Consider the following 18,613-nt stretch of genomic DNA (forward strand, 5'->3'; position numbering starts at 1 on the left):
AGACATATCTGGTTGTAAAAAATTGAACAATCTAACAATAAGAACTGCAGCATTTCACTATTAGGTAATACCTATTAGTTTGTTTGGCTTTAGTATAATAAAGTTAGACCAAACAGGAATAGTAGTAGTAATAGTAGTAGTAGTAGTAGTAACAGTAGTAGGAGTAGTAGTTGTAGTAGTAGTGGCAGTAGTAGTAGTAGTAGCAGTAGGGGTAGTAGGAGTAGTAGCAGTAGAAACATTAGCAGTAGTAGTAGTAGTAACAGTAGTAGCAGTAGCAGCAATAGTAGTAGGAGTATAGTAACAGTAGTAGCAGTAGTAGTAGTAGGAGTAGTAGTAGTAGGAGGCGTAGTAGGAGTAGTAGTAGTAGGAGGCGTAGTAGGAGTAGTAGTAGTAGTAGTAGTAGTAGTAGTAGGAGTAGTAGTAGTAGGAGTAGGAGCAGCAGTAGAAGTAATAGTAGTAGTAGTAGTAGTAGGAGTAGTAGTAGTAGTAGTAGTAGTAGGAGCAGCAGTAGGAGTAATAGTAGTAGTAGTAGTAGGAGGAGTAGGAGCAGCAGTAGGAGTAATAGTAGTAGTAGTAGTAATAGTAGTAGTAGGAGTAGGAGCAGCAGTAGGAGTAATAGTAGTAGGAGTAGGAGCAGCAGTAGGAGTAATAGTAGTAGTAGTAGTAGTAGTAGTAGTAGGAGTAGTAGTAGTAGTAGGTGTAGTAGGAGTAATAGTAGTAGGAGTAGTAGTAGTAGGAGTAGTAGTAGTAGTAGTAGGAGCAGCAGTAGGAGTAATAGTAGTAGTAGTAGTAGTAGTAGTAGTAGTAGGAGCAGTAGTAGTAGAAGTAGCAGCAGTAGGAGTAATAGTAGTAGTAATAGTAGTAGTAGTAGTAGTAGGAGTAGGAGCAGCAGTAGGAGTAATAGTAGTAGTAGTAGTAGGAGTAGTAGTAGGAGTAGTAGTAGTAGTAGGAGTAGGAGCAGCAGTAGGAGTAATAGTAGTAGTAGTAGTAGTAGTAGGAGCAGTAGTAGTAGAAGTAGCAGTAGTAGTAGTAATAGTAGTAGGAGTAGTAGTAGTAGTAGGAGTAGGAGCAGCAGTAGGAGTAATAGTAGTAGTAGTAGTACTAGGAGTAGTAGTAGTAGTAGTAGTAGTAGGAGCAGTAGTAGTAGAAGTAGCAGTAGTAGGAGTAATAGTAGTAGTATTAGTAGTAGTAGTAGTAGTAGTAGTAGTAGTAGTAGGAGTAGTAAACTGTTTCGCAGTGTGGCGTCAACAGTCTTCTTTCTCATAAGTGTGTGGTCTATTGCAGCACTATGGGCTTCCTGGTGCGTTGATAGCGCTGGTCTGCTGTGATGATGTGGAGTATGTCTGAGTGTAGCAGCCAAGACTGGAGGGCACCAGGATGTGTCCCGTTTGGGTTTATTAGTTCCCCATGCAGTCAAAATGTTCGGATGAAGACAGATGGAGCAGAATGAAATGATCACATGAGGAGGAATACACTATATTGCCAAAAGTATTCGCTCACCCATCCATAAGATAAGAATAACGTGTTCCAATCACGTCCATGGCCACAGGTGTATAAAATTAGGCACCTAGGCATGCAGACTGGTTTTACAAACATTTGTGAAAGAATGGGTCACTCTCAGGAGCTCAGTGCAACACCTGTGCAACAAATCCAGTCATGAAATTTCCTTGCTCCAAAATATTCCACAGTTAACTGTCAACTGTATTATAAGAAAATGTAAGTGTTTGGGAATGACAGCAACTCACCCATGAAGTGGTAGGCCATGTAAACTGATGGAGCGGGGTCAGTGGATGCTGAAGCTCATAATGCGAAGAGATCACCAACTTTCTACAGAGTCAATCACTACAGACATCCAAACTTCAAGTGGCCTTCAGATTAGATTAAGAACAGTGAGCAGAGAGCTTCATGGAATGAGTTTCCATGGTCGAGCAGCTGCATCTAAGCCATACATCACCAAGTGCCATGCAAAGCATTGGATGCAGTGGTGTAAAGCACTGGTGGTGCGTTCTAGAGCAGTGGAGGCGTGTTCTCTGGAGTGATGAATCGCGCTTCTCCATCTGGCAATCTGATGGACGAGTCTGGGTTTGACGGTTTTCAGGAGAACGGTACTTGTCTGACTGCATTGTGCCAAGTGTAAAGTTTGGTGGAGGGGGATTATGGTGTGGGGTTGTTATTCAGGAGCTGGGCTTGGCCCCTTAGTTCCAGGGAAAGGAACTGAGAGCCAGGCCTTCTCGCCTCACATCAGTATGTGACCTCACAAATGCACTTCTGGAAGAATGGTCAAAAATCCCCATAAACACTCTCCTAACCTTATGGACAGTCTTCCATACAATACAACTATCAGTTTTATCTTTGTACAAAATAATACATCTAGGCGTTAATATATCTGACTAAAATATTTTCTGATGTAATTCAGGGCAAAGTTATGGAGGATGTTTTGTGGGAAGAAATTTGGTAAGTAGGCCCTATGGTTGATTGCGGTCTGCAGGCAGAGAAGGTGCTATCTGAACGTAGAAAAATAAAGAAAACATTTTGCTAGATATTTGAATGTTCTAGGTAGACCTTATAAAACACATTGTGAAGCTAAGCAAAGACCTCTAGCACTTTGCCTGCACTTTCATCCTTTGATATGTTTTTCAGTTATTTGTCAGCCATGTCTGTGATAATATCAGATATTTAATATCTGTTTAATATTACCCAAATTAATTGTTGGGACCCCTTAGAAGCAGATGTAGCATTTGAAACATTTATAACTCTTTTTTGAGAGTCTTTAAGAAACAGGTGACATCTGTGCAATAAGGACTCCAATCATCCATGAAGACGTTAAACATGCCAACGGCAAATTTCATGATGCAGTTGTGAAGCTGAATTTCTAGACTGCCAGGCGCAGACGGTGATGGCCATTTGCCCAGCAGGCCTTCCTGAGAGGCTTCCTTCAGCTCTGGTCTTATACTAGCATACGAATTCAGCACAGAGAGCTGAGTTCTATAGATCCTGCCAATACAGTACTGAAATATTCATTCACTTCCAGAGGATGTATGATGCACATGTAATTAATAGAAAATGGTCGATCACCTGGAGGGCAGTAGCCTACTGACCTAGCGGTCCTGTAATCACCATTAGCATGTTTGGTGCAAAGGCTAGGTGATGTTTAAATGGTGGGTTATGGTTTTGTCCAAATGAGTTTTTGGAGTTAATATAATGGAGCTTATCGTACAGGTTAATAATTAGTCGTGTGAACTCCAGTCTGGTCAGCACTTAAAATCAGATTGATAAGGTAAGGAATCTCTTGACATAATAGCTCAGGGCACAACTGTGCAGGTCTGTATCTCAGCTTATGTATTTAAGGGTTCACTCACAGTGAAGTAACTGGGAGGCACACTATGAAAACACACTGCAGATTAACAAGGGTGTGCATTAGCCACTTCTTTTTCTGGTAGTGTTGGTAGCCTCTTAGAAGGTTCCAAGTTCAAAGAAGTACTTTATATATTTGCTTGTTTTTTGTTTTTTTATATTTCCCTCAACACCTTGTTACAAGCTTGTAATGCTCAAAACAACATAGTTGTGGCACTTTTAAGTACCTTTGCAAAGTGATACTGTTCTCATAATTGCAAATGTTGTAAATGCAAATGTTGTAAATGTAATAATAGCTCAATAAAGAATACTTGAAAGAAATATGTTCTCAGCAGTCATCCAGGGATTATATTTGAATAAATTGTATAGAATAATTTGTTCCATTTGTATAGAATTTACAAATGTCTGCAAAATCTAATTAAATCAGTGTCTTTACGATGATGCATTAAATACAGATTGGTCTGTGACCAATGTACACATGAACCCTACAGAACTTACAAGCTGATCAAACATTGGAATTGATTGGAAAGTGTACTCTCACAAGACAGTGGACAATAACTGTAACATCTAGAAATTGCAAATGTAACTTTGTTACATTTTTTGTGTTATATCATCAAAGGATTTTCCCAGCGGCTTCATGACAGTATTTATTATATTTCAAAGATAGACAGAACTGGCCTCATTTCACTGAAATCTGCTACTGCAGTGAATTAAAAAATCTGGTCTCCATCAATCCTGAAGAATGCCATGAATGGGTCCCTTGTATTTGCAGAATGACCACAGGTGAAAACTTGAGCCTTAAAAGTACTTTAGAAATGGTACATACAGCCTAATTAAATAAATAAGCTGAACCCACAGTGTGCTCAATACATGGTAAGAATTCTGTTTTATTGATTTCATTTTAACAGTCTTTGTTCACATAGGGAATTCATTTACAATAATGGTTTTACATATCCAGGAGGTCATAGACAACAACATTAGGCAAGCTCAAATTTCCTGCTTTTTATGAAGGCTTCAAAAAGTGTTTGAGCTAAAATTAGGCAGAAATCATGACTACATGTATCCTAAAATGCCCTGGTCTCTTAGCGTCTCCACTGTCGATCCTTCTTGGAGCTGGCAAGTTTTAGTCAAGGTGAATTTCTGTTTGGGAGGATTCCGTATTGCATTCACTCTTCCATTATTAGCACTGGGCCTCTACATTCCAGCTAAGGGACCAAGTTCTACAGCCAAGAGCTTTACTAGGCGTCTCCGTGGTTTGGTTCTTCGAAGGTCATGCAAAGACATGCACACACACACACTATACATGGTTTTGTATACAAATTACACACATTTGATCCTCCGTCACTTCATACATCAGGCAAAAGCATTCTCCGACACAGAAATCTGCTTCATGCTTATTCTTATTATACCATGAGACCAAACATAATTGTTTCCAGTTTATGCAGTTGTCTTACTGTTCCCTCATAACCCCCTAAGAGGAAGAAAATAAGAAATTGCCTCATTGTGGTTTTGTTCGAAAATTTGACACAATGCAACTGAAGACTGTAAGAGTGCCCAGAATCTGGTGCGACAAAGAATCAATCCAAATTCCAAATTTGTTTTCAGATTCATAGCGTTTGAGGAGCAAATTTGGCTTGAAGAGAATTACATGATGAAAGATTTAATGACAAAAAATATATATAGAAGTAAACCAAGATAGGTTTACTTCAGAAATGAAGCACACAAATGCCCTGGTGGTAGATAATTAGGAGAAACATGGTTTGCAGGGATGAACAAAATGTCATGAAGACTTTCGACAGCCTCAGGTTCAAACATGATGAAAAAGCTCCTTCGTCTCGCAGAGCATGACCAGCGGGTAGAAACAGAAGCATCTTGTGGGGAGCCATGTTTCTCCAGGCGTGAACCATGGGCTTTCTGTTCATGGCTCCGTCTGCATGGAGTCTGGCCTACGACCAGAATGGGTGACATAGGACACCGACCGAGTGAAAGTCGAACAGCGAGATGGACAGGTTAGCCAGCAGACCAGGAGAAATGAGACACTGACCGAGTTAGTGCGAGAGACAGAAGTTAGGCCAGTGGACACCAGGAGCGACCTGACTAGATCACCTACCACCAAGACCTGAAAGACAGACTACATTCTAGACCACAGAGGATGCTTCGTGCCACGAAAGCTTTTTGCACTGCTGTTTAGTCACTCAACACCACTTCGGACCGTTTTTATTTACCAAATCTTGGGAATTAAGTATTTTTCTGCCATATGTTCAAATATCCCAATCTGCTGTTACACTAGTCTTAAATTGTATGCAAAAATATATGGATTACTTTGGCTTGGTGTTTGTAGCCAGCAAGATGGTCTTCAAACAGGAAGGTGTTTGTGGAAAAGGGCTCCATGAAAGACTGTGGCTGATGACTGTGCAAGAGGTTCCATCATGCCCCAAATTATGTGGGTGTGGTCTACCTCATGAAATGTGGGACAGTTTACATGAACCAGAAATGCTTAAATACTGGGAATACTGCAACTACAGACATTCCATTGATTTATCCTCTTTAAGAAACTGAGGCTGTAGAAAATAACACTCAACAGTCAAATGGAAAAAAAACAGGAGTTAATGTGGGGATAATGAATTAAACTCCCTATTCAGTGCTAGATGGAGACTTTCTCAGGTCAAAATCAACCAACGGACACAAAGTGGCAAGTATAGGAAGAGAAATGGCATTTTTCATCATGCTCCAAGCATTTGTCCAAATAAATAAATAAATATACAAATAAAAAGTTATATGTATATATTATATATATGTATAGATACATTTATAAATTAAATAAAACATTCAAATGACTCCAAATGTGGGACCTGGCTGAGTTTATTTATATTACATTTTTAAAAACATGTATAAAATTGGTCCGGCTTCAGAAACAAGGCACACAATGTCTTGGTTCACGATCTCAGTGTTTGTGTCAAGCATTCCCTAACGATAGATATTTATGTAGATATATATGTGTATATATATATATTTATTTAAAAAAATCCGAATTACTGAGGTTAAAATTCCAAGCAGCAAGACAGCCATGCAAAGAAATGTGTGTGACGTAGACTGGATGCATTAGTAGTAGGTCTCCCTCTCCACCCAACCTACAACAAAACAGACATCACTTAAGTGACCACATAGCTGTGTAGAGCGTGAAGTAAAATTTAACTTGACCAGCATCTTGTAGGACGTTATGCCTTATAAGGCGTAAATAAAATATATGAATACTTAAAATAGGCTTTTCATTAAAGGAAAGAGTGTGTGTGTATGTGTGTGTTTATTCTCCTCTCACCTCCTGGACTGCGCCGGATTATAAGCTTTCGAATTTCATCATAAATAAAGATGAGGAGTGAATAGGGGAAGGCGCAGAACCACCAGTTTGGTCTGAAGAGGCAAAAGATGCAACAAAATTGAATTACAACAGAAACATCTCTCAAAATCCAGCCTTAAAACTAAGGACATGAAAACATGTCGGAGCTTACTTGAGGGGATACATTCTGAGGGCAACATCCATTCCTGGGCAATAAGACAAGAAGGCGGCAAGGGCAGTTTCCTCAAACAGGCCAAAGATGAGGATTTTGTTCCTGCATTGACAAAAAATAAAAAAATTTGACTTTTCAATTTTGACGCACAGTGCTCCACCGAGAAAAGGTTTTTGAACTTTTTTTTAGGGTGCAACATGCATATGCCACATACTTCATTCCTTGCTGGAAGACAGAGTTCCTCCTGGTCTTACAGATAATCAAGTCGGCCCACTGCACAATCACGATGCTGATGAAGAACGCGGTGTGACACGTGAACTCCACAATCTTCCTCTGCTCGTATGTCTGGAGAGACGGAGGAGTTAGACACAGGGGGGGAAAAGAAAGTTAGACACTTTTGTTCAAACATCTGGAAACCCAAAACAACTTTGAATAGTATACATTAGAGCTTAAGTTATCATTTATGTATGATTCATGAAATACTCACCCATTGCTGGCCATAGCTGTCTTCCAAGTCGTTTGTGTGTTTGTCATCCCAATGCACACGGATGCCCAGCAATGTTCCTGGCAGGAATCCATTCTCAGCCAGAATGACAAAGTAGGTAAAGAAACCCGCAAGAGCTTGAATCATACCTGAGTGTGCACACAGAACTCGGGTTAGGGACATATCCAAAGATCAGAACACAGCTCGGATTTTATTCATCGAGTCACCTCAGGAAAGAAATCTTCAAAAGTGTATAAATGTTTCATCCATACCAATAGAGGTCCCTAAATATGGATGCATTTCAATGTTATATCCGCAAATATATAAAACAACCTGCATCATTATGGCTGCTCAAATAATTTAAATCGAGGCATAGAACAGAAATAAGGCACAGCAAAAAAACCAGCTGAAAGCTTTGAGAGTGTAGAGACAATATAGTGTTTGCAGAAAACCACAACAGCAATGTGATAAACAAAGAAGAGATACAGCAGGCTGTTAGGTGCAGATACAGGCCTGCAAAGAGGTAGGACCTTTATCAGCTGAAGAGAAGATAAACACCTAGCAGCACCTTATTACTGATTAGGTTCAGGCCTGCACTGTAGTCTCTGGGATTGCCTCACTCGTTTAACTAAAGATAGCCAACTAAAGTGACTTTGAAAGTGTACAGAATTAAAAAGAGTCCGTCTAGAACAGAATTACAGTGTCTGCTTAGAACATGCCTCCAGTTTACTCTGCTGTTTGTTTGTTACATGATGGTGCCAACCCCCTCAAACAAAAAGAGCTTATTACACTGGGCAGGGAACAGAAGTCAGTAATGCCTCAACACAAACAAGAACTGAAAATAGCTTGACAAAGCATCTCAAAACTCAAGATCATGGGACTCTGTTTTTTTTTCTTCAACTAGTAATCCATGTGAAAAATATAATCACATTTTAAATGCGCTTGTAGTAGTTACTGGAATTTAGTCCGAGCGTGTTATGGCAAGTGCACGGCTGCCGCTTCACCCACTTTCTGAAAGCGCGTAGTTTAGTCTTAATGCTGGCCTGAAGTTCTCACACACACCTACTTGAGAGAACATTGGTGACTTTTCCAGAATTTCTCCATTTGGGCAAAGACGCTCATACGGTGGTGGGAACTGACCTTGCACTACATCACTAGCGTCAACAAGTCATGACAAAACTGCTTAGCACACGGGAGGAGGAAGCAGGTTTCAAGACTTGCTCATTTGTCTTCCACAAATTGGAATAGCCACAGATGATGAGAAAGCACTTACTGCTTCCTCCCCCGCAGCTCACCAAAACTGGAAAGACCTTCTCACTCAGATATGAAAATATTTATTTCTTCCCTACATTTCTTTAATGTTGTCATTTTATACTGCCTGTCTCTTAGTGAAGTACACATGCTCACAAGTTGTAATACGTTTTACTGTAATTCACAATCAACGAAGGAAGCTTCTTCTACTGCCCTCAGATTCACAGTGAAAATCTGCAGCATCGTAACTCATTAAATTCAACTGAGCAATGTTAAAACAAATAACATTGTTAAAAGCATGCAGGCAGGAGGTTAATATGCACATTTTTGAGAAAATTCATGTGACTGGTTTTACCCTGACTGACGGGTCTAAAAACGTTGCCAAGTTTCACCGGGGATCTTGCACAGATTCTTACCAATTTGACCATAGGCCATACTGATGAGTCTTTCATTCACCAGTTTGTCCGTTTTAGGGTTTCTGGGCTGTCTCTTCATGATGTCACTCTCAGCGGCCTCATAGGCCAAAGAGATAGCAGGAACCTGGTGGTTTTAAAGAGTACGTTAGCAAACCCTTATTTGAATTTTGAGAGCCTTTGAAGGTACATTGAGAATTACACTTACCATGTCAGTTCCCAGATCAATGCAGAGAATGGTGACTGTGCCAAGAGGAAGAGGTATATTTGCAATAATAAATAGGAGAAAAGGTGTAATCTCAGGAATGTTACTAGTCAATGTGTACGCAATAGATTTCTTCAAGTTGTCAAAGATCAGGCGGCCTGGGAAGAGAACACATGAATGTACATTGAAACAATCGCCACTACAATGCACGATATCATGAATCATCAGAATTGGGCTTTGAGTTTCCTCTACCTTCCTCCACTCCAGTCACAATGGAGGCAAAGTTGTCATCCAGGAGGATCATATCAGCAGCCTGTTTGGAGACATCAGATCCAGCGATGCCCATAGCAACACCAATATCAGCCTTCTTCAGAGCAGGAGAATCATTGACACCATCGCCTGTCACAGCCACGATGGCCCCCTGTTAATGTAGAACATACAATTGAAAGGGCACAACATTGGGTCTTTTCATTGCTAAACTCAAACTCTGACTGCCTTATTGGGATTTTCTGCGGATACCTGTCGTTGACAGCCTTCCACGATGATGAGTTTTTGCTGTGGAGATGTTCTGGCAAACACAATCTCAGTGTGATGTTTCAACACGTCATCCAGCTGTTCAGGGGTCAGGTCCTTCAGATCACCACCATGAACCACACAAGCCTTGGCATCTCTGCAAACCATATCAGTGAGCAGCAGTTCACATCATAACATACTGCGAACACACACACGCAATCCAAATACAAGAGTATCTTGTTACCTGGGGTTAACCTCATTGATGGGAATATTCAGGCGAGCAGCAATGTCTTCCACAGTCTCGTTGCCCTCGGAGATGATACCCACACCCTTAGCGATGGCTTTGGCAGTGATTGGATGATCACCAGTGACCATGATGACCTAATTGATGTTAAAGGTTTTGATTTCTATTGGCATTCTCAAATTACACATGTCTGATAAGAAATGTGATGGTACATAATGGCTTCCAACCTTGATTCCAGCACTCCTGCACTTTCCAACAGCATCGGGAACAGCTGCACGGGGAGGATCAATCATGGACATGAGGCCAACGAAACACAGGTTCTCAGTGGGGAAGTTCACCTCCTCAGTGTCAAACTGGAAGTCCTCAGGGAACTGGTCATCAGGAAGGCTAAAATGGCAAAAACCTACAACGAAACAAGACGGATCGTGCTCGCAGATAGCCCAGTTTACGCTTGACCTTGCATTGAACAAGAAGTCAGACATTAGATCAGACGGTTTGATCAGTGGACCTTACCTAGCACTCGCTCTCCCAGACCACCAAGTTCTAAGTAGGCATTCTGGAACGCATCCTTCATCTCATCGTCCAGCGTCTGCTCTTTGCCCTGAAGCATGATGGTTGAACACCTGTCCAGGATCCTCTCAGGTGCTCCCTTCATCACCAGCAGGTGCTTGCTCTCACCCTCTTTGGTGTTTTTATGGATGGACAACTATGCAGTCAACAAAAGACGTCAGCAAATTCCTTGTTCCTTCCTTGTTCACAGGAACACTATGTAACACTAACAACATATCTGGGATGAATCATGAGGTTAACTTGGTGCATCATGTTACCTGGTATTTGTTGGTGGAGTTGAAGGGGATCTCCGCAATCTTTGTGTTCTTGTCTCTCATCTCCTTTACTGAACCACAGCACAGCTCAATACACTTCAGCAGAGCCGATTCTGAGGCATCACCAGCTGTATCTCTCTGTGTAATTTAAAATGTACTCAATGTATATATTTGGTAAATCCCTCCAAAAGGAAATTCCAATGCAACATATTTTGGCCCGTTATATTTTTTCTTCAATGCAATTAAAGAATCTTCTACTGAAGCCAAAAGAAGCAGTGAGTAAACAACTAGTAAAAGTGAACCTGATTGCTACTGTTAATTCCTGAGAAAGTAGTTCACATGCTAACCAGCAGAAGACAGTAATGGTGTTTACAGAAAAACTAAGTGCTACCGAGAGGCTCTTGGGAACATGGGGCACAAAGCTTCCCTAGGGGCAAAGAGCCAAATTACTCCAGAGTATAAGCAGAAAAACAAGTCTAACTAGTCAGTAAACAACTTGGCAATAACGCAGTAATAAATAGCAGATGAATAGCAGAGCTTTTCAAAGCTGAACCATACCTCCCTAAACCAGAGTATAATGTGGCAGAAAAACTGAGTGATTATGAATAATGTGAGTACCTTGAGGATTGGAACCGTATCCTGATCAGCTAGGAAGACGGCACGGTTGCACAGACCAGCGATTCGAGCAAGAGCAGCCCAAGTTGCAGAGCTCCTGTCAAAAGAGGTTCCACTCTGGTTCTCCGTGGTGTCGGCTTCGTGGATCTGGTTGTCAAACCACATGTGAGCCACAGTCATTCGGTTCTGAGTGAGGGTTCCTGTCTTGTCTGAGCAGATGGTGGAGGTGGAGCCAAGAGTTTCCACAGCTTCAAGATTCTTCACGAGGCAGTTCTTCTTGGCCATGCGCTTGGCAGTTAGAGTCAGACAGACCTGTATAGAGGGATAAGAACATAGTTAGCAATTTCAGGAGTTACAGAACTTGCATTTTAATTATTATATATTGACTACAGTGTTGTGACATGTTCTACTTACAGTTACAGTTGCCAAAAGACCCTCTGGCACATTAGCGACAATGATACCAATGAGGAAGATGACGGCCTCTAGCCAGGAGTATCCAAGAATCAGTGAGAGAATAAAGAAGCTCATACCAAGAAAGACCGCCACACCAGTAATGATGTGGATGAAGTGCTCAATCTCAATAGAAATGGGGGTTCGGCCAACTTCAAGACCAGAAGCTAGTGTAGCAATGCGACCCATGACCGTTCGGTCACCAGTGTTGATGACAATACCCCTAGCAGTTCCTGTGGAAACAAAATACAGGAGCATTATGTACGGAAAATTTATGTTGATTGACAACCAAAGAGTTTAATTGCTGCCAAAAGAATAGTACCTTCAACACAGTTCGTGGAAAAAAAAGCAATGTTCCTTGTTTCCAGGGGATTGTCATTGGAGAAGTCAGGAGTTCGAGTCTGAGGCTCAGATTCACCAGTCAGGGAGGAATTATCAACCTAAAAAGGAGGAAAACAATACACGAGTCATCGCAGACAAAAGAAATCTTGGTACTCAGGAGGCCAACGCCTGCCTAAACAATGAGCCAAGTTCACCTTGCACCCATGGGCAGAAATTATACGCAGATCAGCGGGAATTCTGTCTCCACCCTTAACCTCCACGAGATCACCGACGGCTACCTCCTCTGCATTGATGCTCAACTTCTCACCATCACGAATGACTAGTGCTTGCTAACAAATCACACAGATAAGGAACATGACAGATATTGGCTTAAAATGTAAATTAGCAGTGCTAATATTTGAAAAGCTATACATCAGGTTATGGCTTATACTACTTTTTTTCCTCTACCTGGGGGACAAGATTCTTGAAGGAGTCCATGATTTTTGAGCTTTTAGCCTCTTGATAGTACGAGAAGCATCCAGTGATCATAACCACCGCAGACAGCACAATACCAAGATACAACTGTAAGACAAGAACATAGGCTAAAGGATTCTGTTGCTAATGCTTTCAAATAGCAGACCTTCAGTCTAATGAAATCCTTCTTACATTATCATTTGCTGGTTCATCTTCTGAGGCTGCTAGAATTCCATAAGCCAGGAAACACAGAATGGCTCCAATCCACAACAGAGTGGAGAAGCCACCAAAGAGCTGTTTGCAGAACTTGACCCATTCCGGGGTCGTGGGGGGTGGAGTCAGAGCGTTGGGCCCATCACGCGCAAGGATCTCTTTAGCACGGGTGGAAGTCAGTCCCTACAAGAGTGAAAACATTACATTTGAACAGAATTTGTCAAACTAATTACAGATTAGGAAATATAATAGAAACTAGTACATTACACTTGTAACTCGTTAACAGATCTAATTCATTTTGAACTTTGAGTGTGATGTATGTGTGCATTAACGAGGATTACCCTGGTTAGATCCGTCGCATACTTCCTGCTGAGGTCTTCTAGCGTGAGCCTGTGATCATCCTACAAGAATTTGAAACTTAAAATACAAAATCTCCCAAACCAAAAACTTTTAGATGTGACTGAAGCTAGTCTCTCGTGTACGGTTCTGAAGGGCCGACTCACCAGGTCCACTTCCTTCTTGAGTTCATCCATGTCCTTGTCCTTGTCCTTTTTACCCTTGGACTTGGACTTCTTGCCCCCCTGTTCTGAGGTGGCCGCGAGTTCATACTGTTCCCGACCTTCCTGCGATACACCAAACAAGCACACTTGAATTTTTATTCCCCTGGTTCATGGGCTCCTCACCCTCCAGAAGAAACACCAGTTATGAATACATAATGAATACAATATTAATAAATACATCTGATAAGGAAAAAGCGGGAAAAAAAATGCATGCGGCTATGTAACATACAAATTGTATTAAGACAACACAATAAACTATATTTTTCACAAACTGACCTATTTTACAAGTGAAGTATGATTGAATGTGGAGACTGTTCTGCACATTCACAATAAAACCTGTGCACTGAAATTTACACACACAATCAAAAGGAGGAGGAATGGAAACCAGGCAACAAGTGGTCTAATTCTCACAGCGGGACCATTGAGCTTGAGGAATGTGGACTTCACATGTCCAATCAGAACAACAGAACGCAATGAACGATGATATACAAACATTTACTCAAATAGAAAGAAAAAAGGTTTCTCAATACGGAGGCCAGATATTAGTCAGTACATCTGAAGTTCCACAGTGATGATTAAGGTAGACTGCTGACTAGTTAATGAAGTTGGCAAAATGGGTTGCATCATCACATTCATTTTAATGTTGTGCTGGCATAAATTTCAGCTTGATCCTTTTGTAGTATAACTACTTCCATAAGCTATTACACAGACACACAAAATGGTTGTTTATCTCTCTGCCACACCCATTGACAAGTTATATAAAGTCAAGCACAGTCATGAAGTTTCCTTACACCGGCACTAGACAATGCGTAGTAGACCTATTTAACAAGTGAGTACAAGTCAGTGGCTTTATAAACATGCCATTGGATGCCACATTGGTGAAAAAGTCAGTGCGACCTGGGCAACTCTGGGTGCCATTACTGTGAAACGAGCATTTAGGACTAAAAACTGTTCAGCAATGAAGCAGTAGCTGGTCTGAATGTGCAGAAAGGGGCTGCCAAGTGGCGAGGACTAGCATGTAAAACCAATCTGCTGTTGCATCACTCAGAATGGAGTTCCAAACTGCTTCTGGGTTTCCATGGCCGAGCTTCTGCACACGACTCAACTCACCGTGTGCAATCCCAAGCGTCAGCTGGAGCGTGGTGAGGTACACAAGACACCCGACTGCGGAGCGGTGGAAACGATCTCCGGAATGATTACTGACAGTTTTTTTAATTTATCTGGTGGTCTGATAGACGAATGTAGGTTTGACAGATGCCAAGGCAGTACTACCTTACTACATTAATGCCACAACATCCAAAGACATGTTTGACAATTACATGCTTCAAAGTTTGGGGCAACAGTTTGGGTTAGGTCCTTTCCTTTTCCTGCGTGCTGTCTTCTCATGGGTTCCAGAGCTCCAGTGTCCTGCACACAGCCCTGACCTCAACACCACTCAACACATTTGGGATGGATTGCAACGCAGATCATGAGCCAGGCCTTCCTATCCATCACTGCGTGACCTCACAAATTCTCTTATGACTGAATGAGTACATGTATCCACAGACGCGGTCTAAAAATATTGTGGATAGCCTGCCCAGAAGTGTAATGGTTGTTACAGCCACCAGCGGCTGTGGGGACAGTTCCATATTAACGTCCATGGGATTGGAAGTTTCAGCAACGTATTTATTTAGAAATGAAGACTTGAACACTTAGACTGGTGCAGTGCTGGTTGATTTATTCCATCTTGCCCCTTGTTATTAATCCACGTAGAAGTGTGAATTGACTAGGCCAAAACGTTATTAAACACGTTAGCTTACGGTTGCAGTGAATTTTGTGCAGTGCTAAATTTCAAGTCGAGTCTCTACACCACTGCAGCCATGTTACTGGATACTGCCAGATTCACGGTGCAATTGACCAGACTTAAATTGTATTGATTCAGTCCAGCATAGTCATACATCTGAACACACCTCATGGAGAGCAGCAAAAAATAAAAATAAGATAAAATAATGCCCCCACAATAGATTAATTCCTCACACATTCACCATCTACCTAGCATTAGTCTTTTTCATTCAGCATGGAATTATTAAGCTATATTGCAGGAAAACAGATACTAAACATGACCTCTCTAGTTAGTTTAGGGTGCCACCTGAAATCAGTCAGCCCCGCGTTTGTTTCTTTGCGCCAAATGGCAGAGAGGAGGTAGCAGCCTGGCAGCGCAACGTGTCCGTGCCACGGCCAGGATAGAGGGGAGGCTCTCCCCAGTCGCCAAAAAGACAGCCGCGTTTTCTATATTTGTGGACACGCTTCAGGAGTCTTCAGAGTAAAATTGGACACGTAGCTCAGAAGGACATGGCCTACTTTTCCCTGGTCACTGATTTTTTTTATCCCTTTATTTTCTGGCACATTATAAATGGAGTAACAGAACAGAAATGTTACTTTTTTGGGTGGGTGGGGGGAGGGACACAGCATGGGACTGGGCATTTTTATTACGCTCCATGGCCTCAGAAGAGTGTACATAATTCAAGATAAATGCCAATGCGATCAGCATGTCGCTTGGTAGTATACTGGTTTTTAGGGTAAAATATTTTTGAAGCTTTATTTAATCTAGCAGTGGTATGGGGTGTAAATTGTATTAAATGAAATCATTACAATAATTTACTGGACTTTATGTGTGGACTTCAATAAAATCTGGAGATACTTCTGGAGATGATTCTCGCCGATTATCCAAACACTGAACCAGTGCTGCAGGTGAACCTTTCTTCACTCGTTTCACATGCAACATCATGAGACAGAGCACACGCGTGGATCACCTCCCCGATTCTCAGACTTTGCCTTGTTGCCATGGGTACCAGAGCCACACCTCTAGATATTTGAAAGGGTTAGTCACGTGTGAAACCCAACACTCTTGATTTCACGGATGGTAATTAGGTAAAAAAAAAAAGGGTATTATAATCCATAACCGGGTGTAACATTATTTTAAAATGATTCACATTCACTTACATTTATTTATACAAGAAAATGCAACGATAGCAGGATATTTCCTGAGGTAATATTCTTCAATGGCAGTAGACCAGGAGCAGGTTTGGGGATACGCGCGTCATGCCGCCTGGTATCTACTCCTTTGGGCCGTGTACCAAAAAAGGAAAGCCAGCCTCTGCAATGAGGTGGGGGCCTGCCTCTCCTCCCAGTTAAAGAGATGGGATCGCCAGTGACAAAGGGGCTCACTAACAAGTAGTGACTGCTGAATGGAAAGAATGTTAAATCCTTTGGAGGGACACGATGGCCTCACCCTCAGGGCCACATGAAAGAACACAGCTGTGACCAGCACCTGTTACAAACGCCAATACGCAAAATTACTGAGGGGCAAAAAAAAAAAACCCAAACAAAAACAAAACAAACACACATAACAGAAACAACCGAACTTGGCCTGAGGTAAATGTTTTTATTCAACACTCAATGGTACACGAGTTAAGACGCACATTTCCCTGTTCTTCCGGCACCTTAAATTAATGAGTATTAATCTGGAATGCATTAACCGGAGCTTTTCTTTGATCTCATTCTCGCATAATCCTCCACAACAACAGATGCTTTAAAAAAAAAGAAAAGCAAAAGCTGTCCGTCTGAGAGGAACCGCATCCGTATGACGGAACTGGGGGCTGTAGAAACTGGGTGGGGGCGTTGCTCACAGCACCAGAGCAGATGCAGTAATATGAATGTTGGGTTGCTCCAAAACACAAAGATGGCTCCGGCGGCGAAGGCATATTTTGGGTCTGGGCTAGGACCGCGCTCTTCACTGCAAGTAGAACCGCTCCTTACACATGATGCTATGACATCCAGGATCCAAACGGGTACCCAAGAACCCGCACATTAACCCACTGGCAAAACCACACATTTCCAACGGAGTTCATTAGAAAAAGCGAAATATCCGTCTCTCAGTATTGGACAAGGGGGCTTAAAATCATAAAGAGGAATGCTAGAAAAGCAGCGGGTCGATTTTGCGAATTATTTTGACGGTATTTACGACTCTTACCTATTGACAATGCGGGAGATTTGAGGTAGAGGGCGGGGAAGAGGAGACACTAAGGCCCATGTCTACCTCGTCAGTTTTCATATTTTGCAACAAACATAAGAAAATTACGCGCTCTACACCCCCGTCAGCTCAAAACTGTGGGTCACTCTTACAAATACATGGCTGGTCGTCCAAACTGTTGCACCGTGGGTCTCTGCGGGGTGGTAGTAGCTCACGGTTACATTCAGAAATGTGCAGACAAGTTCACTAAAGCCTCAATGAAACAAACGTCTCTTGTAAATTTCCGTGTTAAAACGTGTCGCGCGTAACTTTGTGTCAATACAACGTTATAAAACGGGGTTTTATATGGCGACACGGAGGCCAACACCCCTACAAAGAGACTTTAGTTGAGGAAACATCTCAATCATAGTTTGGGTTTTCAGTTTAACACAATCAAACGCCATTCAACAAAGCGGCCATCTCGGAGGAAGTTTCAGCGCCTGCTACATTCCGGTAATCTTCACTCAACTCGCATGTTCTCTCTGAGGAACTATAGTTCATTTTCCCTTCGAACCTGTTGCTATTTAACCCGGACTCCTAAAGTTTTTATTTGCTTGTTTGAAGCGGGGAAAACTCAAAGGCTGATTAACTAAATCCTACATTAAACCACGGAAAGAACAAACTGCGGAAGTCATGTGCGTGGAAGCCATCTGGAGATGATCTGTTACTGCATCCATTTACCAAACAACGAAACGCACCATGTGCTCACTCGAAGGCTTTTCGGGACAAAAATGACATTACGTGACACTTTATCTAATATTTAACAACACCTAGCTGTTAAATAACAAACGTAAAATAATAAAGATAAAGCGCACACTTACTCCACGTCCCATTTTGAGTATTTGGTTTTTTTTAGCCTTGACTGCTGAAATCCCAGGAATTAAAAAAAAATATTAAAACTCAAGGTAAAAAATGTCCGTGGGCTTTATTTGAATTCCCCCTTGATGTATCCTGTCCACACGTGTCACGCCACCCCGACACGCTCCCAAGCTCCGTCGCTCTTTCAGCCTTCGACACTTATATACACTGAAGATTTCTACTGTGACGTCTGGCCGTTTTGCCATGGTAACATGGAAGGGGTGGAGCCTGAAATACCGAGCGGGTCTGGCTAAGATGTAATGCCAGCTTCTAA

The 18,613-nt window shown here is 41.8% G+C and overlaps 1 protein-coding gene across 1 annotated transcript; it reads right to left on the reverse strand.

Annotated features, from left to right (window-relative positions):
• Positions 1-4,217: 4,217 nt before the first annotated feature.
• LOC143484476 (sodium/potassium-transporting ATPase subunit alpha-1-like) lies at positions 4,218-18,495 on the reverse strand. The gene is made up of 22 exons (XM_076983211.1): positions 18,303-18,495; positions 13,374-13,493; positions 13,212-13,271; positions 12,850-13,053; positions 12,652-12,765; positions 12,399-12,533; positions 12,185-12,302; positions 11,827-12,095; positions 11,416-11,724; positions 10,801-10,935; positions 10,487-10,679; positions 10,201-10,376; positions 9,974-10,110; positions 9,736-9,886; positions 9,469-9,637; positions 9,220-9,374; positions 9,015-9,138; positions 7,351-7,496; positions 7,078-7,208; positions 6,864-6,965; positions 6,674-6,765; positions 4,218-6,485 (listed from the first exon to the last, which is right to left on the reverse strand). The coding sequence occupies exons 1-22, from the start codon at positions 18,312-18,314 to the stop codon at positions 6,457-6,459; spliced, it is 3,081 nt and encodes a 1,026-aa protein (XP_076839326.1). The 5' UTR covers positions 18,315-18,495; the 3' UTR covers positions 4,218-6,456.
• Between the last annotated feature and the right edge of the window lie 118 nt (positions 18,496-18,613).

This window comes from Brachyhypopomus gauderio, chromosome 20, assembly GCF_052324685.1.
Source record: "Brachyhypopomus gauderio isolate BG-103 chromosome 20, BGAUD_0.2, whole genome shotgun sequence".
NCBI lineage: Eukaryota > Metazoa > Chordata > Actinopteri > Gymnotiformes > Hypopomidae > Brachyhypopomus > Brachyhypopomus gauderio.

Excerpts from the sequence above, each read along its gene's own strand:
- LOC143484476 (XM_076983211.1), bottom strand. Across the intron at positions 13,054-13,211 it reads ATGCGACGGATCTAACCAGG|GGACTGACTTCCACCCGTGC; the intron begins GTAATCCTCGTT and ends TCACTCTTGTAG. Across the intron at positions 6,966-7,077 it reads GTCTTCCAGCAAGGAATGAA|GAACAAAATCCTCATCTTTG; the intron begins GTATGTGGCATA and ends TTGTCAATGCAG.